General features: G+C 39.6%; 1 protein-coding gene across 2 annotated transcripts; it reads left to right on the top strand.

Moving 5' to 3' along the window:
• Positions 1 to 36: 36 nt before the first annotated feature.
• On the top strand, positions 37 to 13,121 carry WDR53 (WD repeat domain 53). Of its 2 annotated transcripts, none has more exons than XM_045812600.2 (3): positions 37 to 164; positions 6,387 to 6,882; positions 12,497 to 13,121. In XM_045812600.2, the coding sequence occupies exons 2-3, from the start codon at positions 6,403 to 6,405 to the stop codon at positions 13,091 to 13,093; spliced, it is 1,077 nt and encodes a 358-aa protein (XP_045668556.1). In that variant the 5' UTR covers positions 37 to 164; positions 6,387 to 6,402; the 3' UTR covers positions 13,094 to 13,121. The 2 variants fall into 2 exon arrangements, with proteins under 2 accessions (XP_045668556.1, XP_087717667.1); XM_087861541.1 differs by having other exon boundaries at positions 161 to 203.
• Positions 13,122 to 13,347: the final 226 nt, after the last annotated feature.

The following is a 13,347-nucleotide window of genomic DNA, read 5'->3' on the forward strand; positions in this document are numbered from 1 at the left end:
GGTTGAGGGCACGAAGCAAGGGCGCACGCCCAGCTCGCTCGCGGTTCCTTTCGGCCCCGGATGTGACTGTTTGGCTGAGGCGCCCCTCGCCCAACCCTACATGGGATTGGGCGCCCATGGGTGAGGTCATCACGAGGCGCCGAGGAGGGAAGCGGGAAGCGCAGGTATGAAGCTGGCGCTTGTGGCTTTGTGACTGTCCTCCGGTACCTTTTCCTCTTTTTGATCTAGTGGTCTCGCGTCTGCCTTCCTGGGCCCCTTTCCTCGTGAGGTTTCCCTGTGTCAGGTCACTGCTTCAGACTCCAACCTAACGCATGAAACTTCCCTCTCCTTGCTAGGCAATTCCTAGCTCCGCCGCCTTCGGCTTAAATTGGATCTTCTTTCTTTACCTTCGGCAGCTGAGGTCGTCTTCTCCTGGTCAGACCCTTTTGTTCTTTATTGGTAGTGTGGTACTTAATCAGAACATGTGTCCTAACGTGTATTCGGCAAGTAAGGTCTTCATTTGAACCCCCCGCGCCCCGCTCAAATGTTTGGATAGCCTGAAAGTGCCGTGTAATTGCTGGCTAAGTGCTCCATTCTTTTGGACAAAATGTAGCCTTTCCCACTGTTTCCTACTAACCCAATTAGTAGGCGGATCAAGGGAGCGTGTTTTTACATAATTAGACATTCCAATAGGGAGAATGATGTGAAGGCTGTAATTATAGATGGCTTCTTGGAAGAGAAAGAATTTAAGCATTATTTGGTCATACTGCATTTTCCTAGGTGGCCAAAGTTTTTTACAGCCTTTAAAGAATGCTTAGTGAGAGAAAATACTAACCATCATGTGAACAAGGCACTGTGGTAGGGGTCCTTTACTCGGGTTTTATATAATTCTCAAAACAACTATGAGGAAATTATTATAAGGTTCACAGATTTCCCTGGGTAGTTGACTCCACTGTCTTGCCTTTATGTAGTAAGAAATCTTTCCAGTAGTTCCCCTGCTGTGTATAATACATTTCTAGTTCTCCATTAAAAACACAAGAACAGCAACTACATTCTCTACTCTCTGCTAAATGGTGTTTGATTATTAGTTGCCAGTCCCTTCTTCCCAGATGGTTTGTTTTTTTTTTCTTCCCGGCTTAGTAACCCAGATTCTTTCCTTACTAGTGCTAATGCCACAGCCCTCCAATCATTTTGGTTGCTATCCAGCTTCTCCACATCAAGACCAACTTTGGAAAACCCAAACGTATGAAAAAAAAAGTTGACTTATACTTACTGTAGTGATAGTGATTACTTTATATTATTTGAATGGTAGTGTAATCTCAGGCTAGGGAGTTGTATTCATTATTCATTTTTCAGCTTTCAACTATAGGATATCCAAGGAAGGAGGTCCAAGTTTTGTCTGGGAAGGCACTTAAATTTCTTCTAAATCTCTCTCTCTCTCTCTCTCTTTTTTTTTTTAAGTAGGCCTCACGTTCAGTGTGGAGCCCAATGCAAGGCTTGAACTCACTACCCTGAGATCAAGACCTGAGCTTAGATCAAGAATCTCGCTTAAATGACTAGCCACCCAAGGGCCCCTCTTTTAAATCTTCAAGGATAAGTAGAGTTGGTCCATCTGAGAAGGGGGCAAAGAACCAGACAGAATAAACAGCTTTAAAGGCACAAACACTTGAAAAGGACATGTGAGCCCATGGAAGTATAACTGGAGCAGGGTTTAGAGATCATCAGTTATTAAAGACTTTAGTGTTTATCCTGTCAAGTATAGGTAAGGTAGAGCGTTGGAAAGATTTGATGAGATAATTCTGGTGCTAATCTAGTCCAGTCAGTGAGATGCCTTTGTGACAAAGTACCCCTTCAAGCGGCCCAGGCAAAATTTCAAAATAGGAAAAGATTTTTTTTTTTTTTTTAAGTAGTATCCACACCCAAGTGTGGGGCCCAACTTGGAGCTTGAACTCAATGACCTGGAGATCAAGATCTGAGCTGAGATGAAGAGTCAGATGCTTAACCGACTGAGCCACTCAGGTGCCCTGGAAAAGATTTTCTTTATGACTAGGTCCTTTTCTTTCTACAAATCACCCTCCTGACCTTGCCCCTCCCCTGTATTGAGTACCGTCTTGCCCTCTGACTGTTCAGAACTTCCATCTTTGCCCTCCACCCTTTCTAAAACTGCTCTCAAGATACCCCACCTTTCCCTGCTCAGTCCATGATCTCATTAGCTGTTAAAGGAATCTATTACTAATTAGAGTAATTCACAATAGGATATGATTAATTGGTGTGCTTTAGACATTACCTGTGAGAAGAGAAGCTTGTTGACCTGATACCTGAATATGGAGATAATGGCACTTAACCTATTTCTGGTAGGCTTTCCAGTCCCAGGAAGAGAAAAACAAGGAACAGTGCCTTGACAACTCATTTCTGAAAGATTTAATTACATTAAACCAGATTTAATTACATTGTTTTCCCCACTGCCTTCTACCACAGCAGTCTATTGTTTAATACTTTTCGATGGTGGTCTTTGGGTATGTTTTACAAAATAACAATTTTAATTTTGTAGACTAAGTAAACAAGTGATGGGGGGGGCCTCTGGTTGACTCTGATTTATAGTCTGCATGATAAGGTAATAGGTTGGTGATCAGTAAATATTTTCCATGTGATGTAGAGATTAGAAGTTTAATGTCTAGGAGGTTAAGGTAGAGCTGACCTTGTTCTTGTGAAATTAATATATACTACTGGTTCCACTATGGAAAAATTAACGGGAACAGTGCTATTATCTATAATAATTCATTTAAGTACAAAATCCATTTGTTGCCTAATTTCTCACACTTCAGGGTGAGCTTAACCAACTGTGTCTTTAAAATTGAGTTACTCTTTTCCATTAAAAAAAATTATATTCAGAAGAAAACCTGCTAAAACTTTGTCTGCCAGTCAGCATTTACTTAGGTTGCCTGTGGGTAGATACGTGATGAAGAAATAGAAGTACTAGAAACCCTATCTTATTCTTGTCTTAGATAAAACCTAAAATCCCAGGGGCACCTGGGTGGCACAGTTGTTAAGCGTCTGCCTTCAGCTCAGGGCGTGATCCTGGCGTTCTGGGATCGAGCCCCGCATCAGGCTCCTCCGCTGGGAGCCTGCTTCTCCCTCTCCCACTCCCCCTGCTTGTGTTCCCTCTCTCGCTGGCTGTCTCTATCTCTGTCAAATCAATAAATAAAATCTTAAAAAAAAAAAAACCTAAAATCCCAGCAAGGATCCAAAACCTCTGTGCACACAAAATCCTAAAGCTGTAGAGGGCTGACTTCGGACTTTAAACTTAATTCACTGTGGAAAAACTAAAACTGACGGAGGAAATAAGTGATAAGGTCTTTAAAGAAAAGAGTTGAACAAAATTATTTTTAACTTAAGTGCCCTTTTCAATGGTTACTACAAACTTCATAGTTTAAGGAAGTATATTATCTGTATTAAATGACAAATCAGTAGTCACCACATATGGCAGTCCCTAATTAATACCTTTAATTTTAAATTGTGCTAAGTGTCCTGTTTTCTTGGTTTATCTTGAACATTTGGCAAGCCTTTTTAATGGTAGAAAATTATTTTAACTACTCTTTCATTACTTGTCAGCAAAAATCAAACCACCAGAGTTCCCTGACTTTACCTCTCTCTGAGTCATTTCCTCTCAAACCTCTCCTTTTAAAACTTGTTTCAGTCTCTAATTAGTTTCCTCTGTATTCTAATTCAGCGCTTCTGCTGAAATAAAGTATCTTTTTGTCTTTCCCATTTTGTCATCTTTATGAAAATTGCTGTATGTGATTTTGTGACCATGTTTCTGTTCCCCCCCACACCCCTCTGTTACTTTGATTACTGAAAGATTAGAGGTTTTTTAGCAGTCTGGTTAGTTATTCTGTGTATGTGTGAGTTCCTAAAAATGGGAGGAAATAAGCTTTGTGTTGGGAATAGAAACTTTAGGCAGATTGCCAGTATTTAAAATTATTTTTCAAAACAATATTAGGAAATTTATCTGTACTATTGGATTGAATTCGGGTATCATATCTGAAAATATGAAGTCAACTATGACAGTTTCTTACTGGAGAAATGCTCCCTTGGCTTGTGAAATGAAACATTAAATTTGTTCAGGTAGATTTGTTTGCTTCCTTTTGTCTGAACGTTTAGAGTTATATAAATTGCCCTTATTTCCTTTTTTGCTTTATGCAACAGGCAGTTGAGGCTGGGTAGTATTTTGTGGCAATTTCATTGTATAAATCTGGGATGCCCAGTGTATCAGGAATCTAAATTTTGTACATAAGTGCGACTGTTAAGTGTAAGTGGGTGATAAGGTAATTATAAAAATATGTGAGTACGGGGTCCCTGGCTGGCTCAGTCGTTAGAGCATGTGACTCTTGATCTCAGCGTTGTGAATTTGAGCCCCGTGTTAGGTGTAGAGATAAATAAAATAAACTTTGAAAAATAATAAAAATACATAAGTACATTTAAAAGCAGTAATGAATTATTCGTGGCTTTTGGTTATTTTCTGTATTTTCAGAGAATACTAACAAGTTAAAAACTATCGTCAGGTGGAATTGTTGGAAAACAGTCTTCATTATTTAAAAGTTTGGGATCCCTTTGTATTGGATCCCATGTACAAGTCCTAAGCGCCAGATGACTTTGACCAAATTATTTAACATTTTTGAAACTCAAGTTTTATTAACTTTAAAATGGAATGATACTAAACGGAAGGGTTGTGTTGAGAATAAAGGTAAATAATGTACTGAATTAGTCTCTGGCGGTAAAACCCAAAGATCTACATTTTTTTTATAATAATTTTTTATTATGTTATGTTAGTCACCATACAGTACATCCCTAGTTTTTGATGCAACGTTCCATGATTCGTTACTTGCGTATAACACCCAGTGTACCATGCAATACGTGCCCTCCTTACTACCCATCACCGGCCTATCCCAATCCCCCACCCCCCTCCCCTCTGAAGCCCTCAGTTTGTTTCTCAGAGTCCATAGTCTCTCATGGTTCATTCCCTCTTCTGTTTACCCCCCCTTCATTCTTCCCTTTCTTCTCCTACCAATCTCCCTGCTATTTCTTATGTTCCATAAATGAGTGAAATCATATGATAATGTCTTTCTCTGCTTGACTTATTTCACTTAGCATTATCTCCCCCAGTCCCGTCCATGTTGCTGCAAATGTTGTGAAATCGTTCTTTTTGATGGCTGAGTAATATTTCAAGGATCTACATTTTTAACCATTTCCCTGGATGACTATTGGTGTACTAGTCTCAATTTTAGTATATATTCGCATCACCCGGAGGGCTTCTTAAAACACATGGCTGGGCCCTAACCCCAGCATTTCTGATACAGTTGGTCTAGGGTGGTATTGGGCAATTTATATTTCTAAGTTCCTAGGTGATGCTGCCAGTCTGGAGGCCATACTTTGAGCACCACTGGGACAGATCTGTGATGCCGCTTTGACCAGCCTAATAAAAATAGGAAAAGTGAGGGACATCTGACTGGCTCAGTCGATGGAGCGTGTGACTCTTGATCTCAGAGTTGTGGGTTTGAGCCCCACATTGGGTGTAGAGATTACTTTAAAAAATAAATCTTTTTAAAAAAAATAGGAAAAGTGATAGTGATAATATTTTTTGAACACTCATTATGTACCAAGCACTATTACATGTGCTTTACATATATTATTTAATTTTCTATGAGCCTGTAAAATGGTGCTATTATATTACCACCCCCATTTTATAGAGAAGGAAAATGAATCACAGAGAAGTTCAGTAACTTGCCCAGTCACCCAGCTAATAATAGGTAGTAAAGCTATTCAGACCCAGAGAATCTAGCTCCAGAGCTCATTCTCTAAAACTTTCAGATAAAAGATATAACCTGATGATTGAGCAGCTCTCTTTTAAAAGTATTTTTCCTAATTTAAATATGTAATGTTTATTCTTTTTTTTTAAGATTTTATTTATTTCAGGGGGTAGAGCAAGAGTCGGGGGAGGAGGCCAGAGGGAGAGGGAGAAGCAGGCTCTGCTGGCCAGGGAGCCCAATGCAGGGCTCGGTCCCAGGACCCCAGGATCATGACCTGAGCCTAAGGCAGACACTTAACCGACTGAGCCACCCAAGCGCCCCTATGTTTATTCTTATGTAGGCCTCATATCAAATGCTGGAAGACCAGGTTTGCCTGGGTCCCTGATTACAAAGAAGGCCTATTTATGCATGTGCCAGCCAGGTGCCCCACAGTCCTGTGTCCAACTAGGCTTTTGTAGACTTGATCTTCAAATGTCTTTTTTTTAATTAAGTTTTTTTAGATGTCTTTTTAAAATATTTAAATGAAATACTGCGTATTGCATTTGTCTGCTACCATCACGTTCTCAAATGAGAGGTTATAGTTTTTCCCTTTCTTCACAGAGTCTCCTGGGCCATAATGGCCGTCAAGTGGACTGGTGGACATTCTTCTCCTATTCTCTGCCTGAATGCAAGTCAAGAAGGCCTAGTGGCTTCTGGAGCAGAGGGTGGTGATCTCATGGCTTGGGGTGAAGATGGGACTCCTTTAGGACATACACGCTTCCAAGGGGCCGATGATGTTACCAGTGTCTTATTCTCTCCCTCCTGCCCCACCAAGCTGTATGCCTCACATGGAGAAACCATTAGCTTACTGGATGTCAGGTCCCTCAAAGGTTCCTTGGACCATTTTCATGTGAATGAGGAAGAAATCAATTGTCTCTCATTGAATGAAACTGAAAACCTGCTGGCTTCTGCTGATGACTCCGGGGCAATCAAAATCCTAGACTTGGAAAATAAGAAAGTTAGCAGATCACTGAAGAGACATTCCAATATCTGTTCCTCTGTAGCTTTCCGACCTCAGAGGCCTCAGAGCTTGGTATCATGTGGACTGGATATGCAGGTAATGCTTTGCAGAGAGCACTTGGGTAATTTCTAAATGGGTTTGGTAACGATCAAATTACTGATCAGGCTAAATATATCCTTGCATTTTCTGTTCTCTACTGACATGTCTTTTCTGTGTATGAATCATAAGCTTTACTTCTGCATGCTTAATGCTAACCTGACAAAGCCTAGTAGGTTTTATTCACAAAGTAATCATTTATCCTTTAGCCTTCCTTTCTCTATGCTTAAGAGTCATAAACTCTGGGAATTCAAATATTTGATTCTAAATATCTTTGTAAACAAAGGAGCATGCCAAAGGCAGACTTTATCACCCGCTGTCTGCAAACCGTTTTTTGTTTTTGTTTTTGTTTTGTTTTAAGAGGGACTGGATTTTTTGTTTTTACTTTAAAATTCTGTGGCACATCAGTTGAAGCATTGTGTACTGGTGACCAAGATCAGAGCACTGCATTCAGTGAGTTTTGAAAGGAACATCACAAATTAGACCAAATTCAGAGGAAAGCCATCAGGAGAGTAGATATATCTAGAAACTCCATTTTGTGGGGGAAATGTAAGTGTTTAATTCTTGGTTTTCATGAGAGGAAAGAGTGGAATGTGCTAGTCTAAATAGAAGTCCTAGGGAAGCAGATTTTTGTGTGTGGGGGTTTTTTTTTCTTAAGATTTTATTTATTTGAGAGAGAGAGAGGTGGCGAGAGAGAGAGCATGAGCAGTGGGGAGAGGGAGAAGCAGGCTTCCGCCGAGCAGGGAGCCCAACGTGGGACTCGATTCCAGGCCCCTTTTCATGACCCAAGTCAAAGGCAGATGCTTAACTGACTAAGCCATCCAGGCGCCCCCAGATCTTGGTTTAATAAAAGAAAGCTTTTAGATAGCTTGAACTGTCCCATAGCAGATGTACTTCCTCTTAAAAGTAAATCTTCTATCACTGGAGTGAGCATAATCCAGTTCATTCTCTAAAACATTCAGATAAAAGATATAACCTGATGGCTTCTCTTTGGTGAGTACTTAGTTCTGGCCAGTGCTTTACATATATTAGTTTTCACTCTAATCACATCCTGATAGTTACTATTTCTTTTTTAGAAATGAGACTAGGTTCAAATTAAGTGTTCGCATAGCTGCCTGAATTGAGATTCCAAACTTCAGTATCTCTGGCTGCAAAGCCTATATGTTCTTTCTGTGACATCAGCAGTGTCAAGCAGGATATCATCAGTAATGTAGTCGAAAAAGTTCTTGGTTTGGGGACAGGTGACTCCTAGAAAAAGAATAATTGTTTATTAATGACCTGTGTGCCCTGCACTGTTCTAGGCATTTAATCTACATTCTTAACTGTGTACAGTATCTTTCAAGACATTTTGATTCCATTAATAGCATCAAAGATTTGTCTTTCTACCTTTTTGGCCAGCAATATTTACCACTCCCTTCTTTACCCTCTGCATACCCTTATAAGTTAGAAATAAATGAAGCTGGTTGTTGTTGTTTTCATAATGACTGCCGTTACCCTCCCCCAAGCTACTGGTATTTAGTAGGCAGAATCAGGAGATGTCTTACAGCACTGGGACAGTCCCTAAACAATAAAGAATGTCTTACCAAAAATGTCTATAGTTCCTCTATTGAGAATCATTCTGCCCTAAGGTGCACAGTGATCCTACGACCTGTAAACTCCTTTTCCACTCCGGGTCTTGACCAAGCCCTTAACAAACCTGCATTTTCTACCCTCGTGGTGATGACCTGCCTACTTGTGCAGAAAGACTTAACATATCCAGGTGGATATCTGTTTTAAGTAGACAGATTGTACAGTGTCTCTTTGACTAGTCATTCTTTCATCCTTAAGCTATAGCAGTTGTCAGTCACTGGTTCATTAACTTACTAAGCATGGCAGTAAACAATTCAATGTGCAAAAATGACCTATATACTTTTCAAATTAGATAAGAAATGGGCATCCAGAATTTATTATTTCGCCTCCAGTTCTAGGAGAGAAGTTACAGTGGCAGGCAGCTGCTAAAGAACAGTATAGGCTATAAATATTTTGTGAGAAGGAGATTTATATTGCTTATTTGATTTGACTCCCAAGACTTGCTAAAAATTCACTGTAGATTAATTTCTGCATTGTGTTGTGCTGTAACAACAGTGGTAAGACAGCACAACTGTGCTTTTAGGAAATCGCTTTCCTTAACTGAAGTTGAAACTGTAGTATCTTACACAGTTTACTTCTTTTGTCTTTCTTTTTTTTTTTTTAAGATTTTATTTATTTGACAGCGAGAGACAGTGAGAGAGGGAACACAAGCACAGGGAGTTGGAGAGGGAGAAGCAGGCTCCCCACTGAGCAGGGAGCCCCACTCAGGCTCAATCCCAGGACGCTGGGCTGGGGTCATGACCTGAGCAGAAGGCAGACGCTTAATGACTGAGCCACCCAGGCGCCCCCCACAGTTTACTTCTTAAAACCTAGTTATCCAGTATTATTCTAAACTTGAAGAATAGCCAGCCTATGGAAGGGTCCAAGAATGTAGGTATAGTAGTGGAAGGGAATTCTTAGAAAGTTAATTTTGGGAGTGCTTTCTCTCCGAACAAACATTTTATCTCAAGGCAGGGATGGATTATTGCCACACACAGTAAATATGTTTGGTGTACCTATCTTTGTTATTATAGAAATTATAAAAATTATGTCCTTTGATCTAGATAGGTTTAAATAATTAGGCAAAGCACACTTGGAGGGGCAGAGACCTTAAAGTGATTTATTAAGACATTTGAGACTGCTTAATTTTTATTAAGTAGCTATAAAATATATATGTGTAAAGTGTAAGAATAACATTAAATAAATACGTGGGTAGCCACCACTCAAATATAGTTTTCTCTCGTAAAGACCTTTGGAAATTTAGGACCATCATATATTTCGGGGCGCCTGGGTGGCTCAGTCGTTAGGCGTTTGCCTTCAGCTCGGGGCGTGATCCTGGGATCAAGCCCCACAACCGGCTCCTCCACTGGGAGCCTGCTTCTTCCTCTCCCACTCCCCCTGCTTGTGTTCCCTCTCTTGCTGGCTGTCTCTCTCTGTGTCAAATAAATAAATGAAATCTTGAAGAAGAAAAAAAAAAAAGACCATCATATATTTCTGTGGCATACACATTGATTTTTTTGCCCTTCCTTTCCACATCTGAAAATAAATGATTCAAAGGTTAATTGTTCTTTCTGGAGTTTGAAAGTTCACTAGTACCAACACTTAAGGATCAGGATGGTAGAAGAGGCTTTTTTCCTTGAAAATGATTCTTCTGTGTGGAAAGAAATGTTTTTGTAGCGGGAGAAATTCGTGAGCAGGGTCATTTGATGTGCTCGCATTCATCTCTGAACATTTGCCAGTTGTTCACTTTCTCCCCCTCTGATATTTTATAGGACCATAAACCCCAAACTTTTGTATTCTTTCTTTCCATATCTTTCGCTTTCCTGCTTAGGTGACACCGTATGAACCAGTGGTTGAGAAATTGTAAAACACCTTAGAATCTTCAGCAGTTAGGAGGAATAAAGTGATGAATAGAGAATGTCCAGGCAGAAACCGTCTGGGAATCTTCAATACTTGGAAATGATTCTTAGATTGGTAGAATCTGGGATGACTGTTAACACATTTAGATGATTTCAGTAAATACAAAAGAAGTTTAAGCTGCTGAAAACACTGCGTATAGTTCATGCTTAGATGTCTTGGGAGGACAGAAAATATAATCCAGGCATCACACAGGGCTGTGCAAGAAAGACTTAGGGATACCTGCCAAGACATGTAAGCTAGCAGATTCTGGAATGTCTATCTTCCTTGTGTTCAGACTTTTCTATAGAGATTGTTTCCACATTCCATTTTAGTACTTGTTCATCTTTCTTATGTTTTCTGATATTTCTTTATCTTACTTTAGTTTACTTTGTTTTTTAGTATTTTGTTTTCACCAAATAGCAACTGCTGGCCACTTAGTATAATGTTATAAATCTAATCCAAAAGGGTTTTCAGTGCTTTCCTTGATAAAAACAGAATATAAATGTTATTAGATGTCGCTGAGTTGAGGGAAGTTACCTTCAGTAGAAAACTAAATCCTTAATATCATCGGCAGTAGTAATCTTATCAATTCAAATCTCTGCTTTGGACTGAACATGCTCATACTTAGTCTAGTGTCCATTTTAAATTGAGTCATAATTAAGGGCTAATACTGGGTGGTCAAATATGGGGTGCCTGGGTGGCTCAGTCAGTTAAGCATCTGACTCTTGGTTTCGGCTCAGGTCATGATCTCAGAGTCGTGGGATCGAGCCCCATGTTGGGCTCTACACTCAGTGAGGAGTTTAAGATTCTCTCTCTCTCCCCTTTGCCCCTCCCCCACTTGCACGTGCACTTTCTCAAATACATAAATGTATTTTTAAAAAATACTAGAGGGTAAAAAATAAGGCTGTCTGTTCTCTGAAATATGAAGAATATTTTCCTTTTCAGATTAGTTGCTGTGGGAATAAAACGAATCACTAGTATAGAGTAAAATAAATTCACAAAGATTGTTTTTGTTCTGTTTTATACAGGTTTAATTAGCATTTCATTTAAATCAATTTAGTAGGTCCAAAATCATAGTATGGAACAACAAAAAACCCACATATATCAGGATGTCAAATTAACCAACAGATAGGTATGGAATTTTTGCTCTTTTCCAGGCATTGTGCTAGACGTTAGCAAAGAGGAATTGGCGTTCGGCTGGCTTAGCCAGTGGAGTGTGTGACTCTTGATCTTGGGGTCATGAGTTCAAGCCCCACATTGGGCATGGAGTCTACTAAAAATTTTTTTAAAAAGAAGAATTAAATCTCAAGAAACTGACAAGCTAGTAGTATATGTTAGTTAATAGCATAGAAATTAACACGGGAAAGAGAGAAGTAGGCTGAAATAGTTAGGAAAGCCTTCCTAGAAGGATAGAGACTTGAGGTAAGCCCCTAAAATGGGTAATTTAGGTAGCGTGAGAGGAAAGAGAAAGCATTCCAGATTTCATTTGTTTAATTGATGGGCTTTTTGACCTGCAACCGGCATAAACTAAAATTAATAAATTTCGTCATTTTCAGGGGCGCCTGGATGGCTCAGTTGGTTAACCGTCTGCCTTCAGCTCAGATCATGATTCCAGGGTCCTGGGATCGAGTCCCACATCGGACTCCCCGCTCACTGGGGAGTCTGCTTCTTCCTCTCCCTCTGCCACTCCCCCTGCTTGTGCTCACTGTCAAATAAATAAATGAAATATTTTCAAAAATTAAATAAATAAATTTCAAAATTTTCTTTTTACTTGCAGAGATGAGGGTACAATGACTTAAACTGGCAACTGCTTAAGAATGTGGATTACACTTTAATGGGGTTGTTAATTGCAAGTTATTCAGGATCTTTTTTTCTAAATTCTACCTTACCACCCATTGGCATCCTAGTTTTGGCACGAGGGTAGCATTCCACTGGCATATTGTGGTGCCATATGAATTTTTAAAAATTTAATATTGCTCAAACTGTGTCATGCTAATTATTGTCAGACTACTTTGATGACTTCATTAGAAGTGGAGTAAGCATGATAGTGGAGCAAAATAAGCAAAATGGCTAAACCTCTGACTACGTAACTCCCTCTCATTTGAAGGTGATGCTGTGGAACCTTCAGAAAGCGCGGCCACTCTGGATTACAAACTTGCAGGAAGATGAAACAGAAGAGATGGAAAGCCCACAATCACCTGGTCAGCTTTTAAACCCTGCCTTAGCCCACTCTGTGTCTGTGGCATCATGTGGCAATATTTTTAGCTGTGGTGCAGAAGATGGTAAGGTTCGAATCTTTAGGGTGATGGGAGTTAAGTGTGAACAGGAACTGGGATTTAAGGGCCACACTTTGGGAGTGTCCCAGGTCTGCTTTCTGCCAGAATCCTATTTGCTGCTTACCGGAGGGAATGATGGGAAGATAATGTTGTGGGATATAAGCAGTGAAGTTGAAAAAAAACACAAGAGTCCTACGAAACCTACTCACAGGAAGAAAACGAAAAGAGCAGCTTATACCAAGCAGGGTGGAAACACTCCTGCTCCAGTAGCAGATGAAGAAGAACATGGCAAAATTTTACCAAAGCTAAGTATTGAACATGGAGAAAAGGTGAATTGGCTCTTGAGTACAAGAATAAAGGGATACCAGAATATATTAGTAGCTGATCAAACTAGTTGTATATCTGTATATCCCTTAAAAGAATTTTAAATCCAATAAAATCATTTGAAAAACTGCAGCAACTTTTTATAGGTTAAAAAAAAATCCTGATTCTTCATTTTTGTCATTCTTAATGTTTGTCGTATGTGGAATAGTACTGTTCCATCATATAAATTATAAGGCATTTGAGCGAAAGATAATTAGGTAATACTTTATATGGTAAATAACAAAATTTGAGGGAAGAGAAGTAATATTCATTGAGTAATGGCCATATACCAGCCATTTTACATGTTTGATTTCTTCTT

Source organism: Ursus americanus, chromosome 4 (assembly GCF_024610735.1).
Source record: "Ursus americanus isolate L20-20 chromosome 4, mUrsAme1.1.p, whole genome shotgun sequence".
NCBI classification, from domain to species: domain Eukaryota; kingdom Metazoa; phylum Chordata; class Mammalia; order Carnivora; family Ursidae; genus Ursus; species Ursus americanus.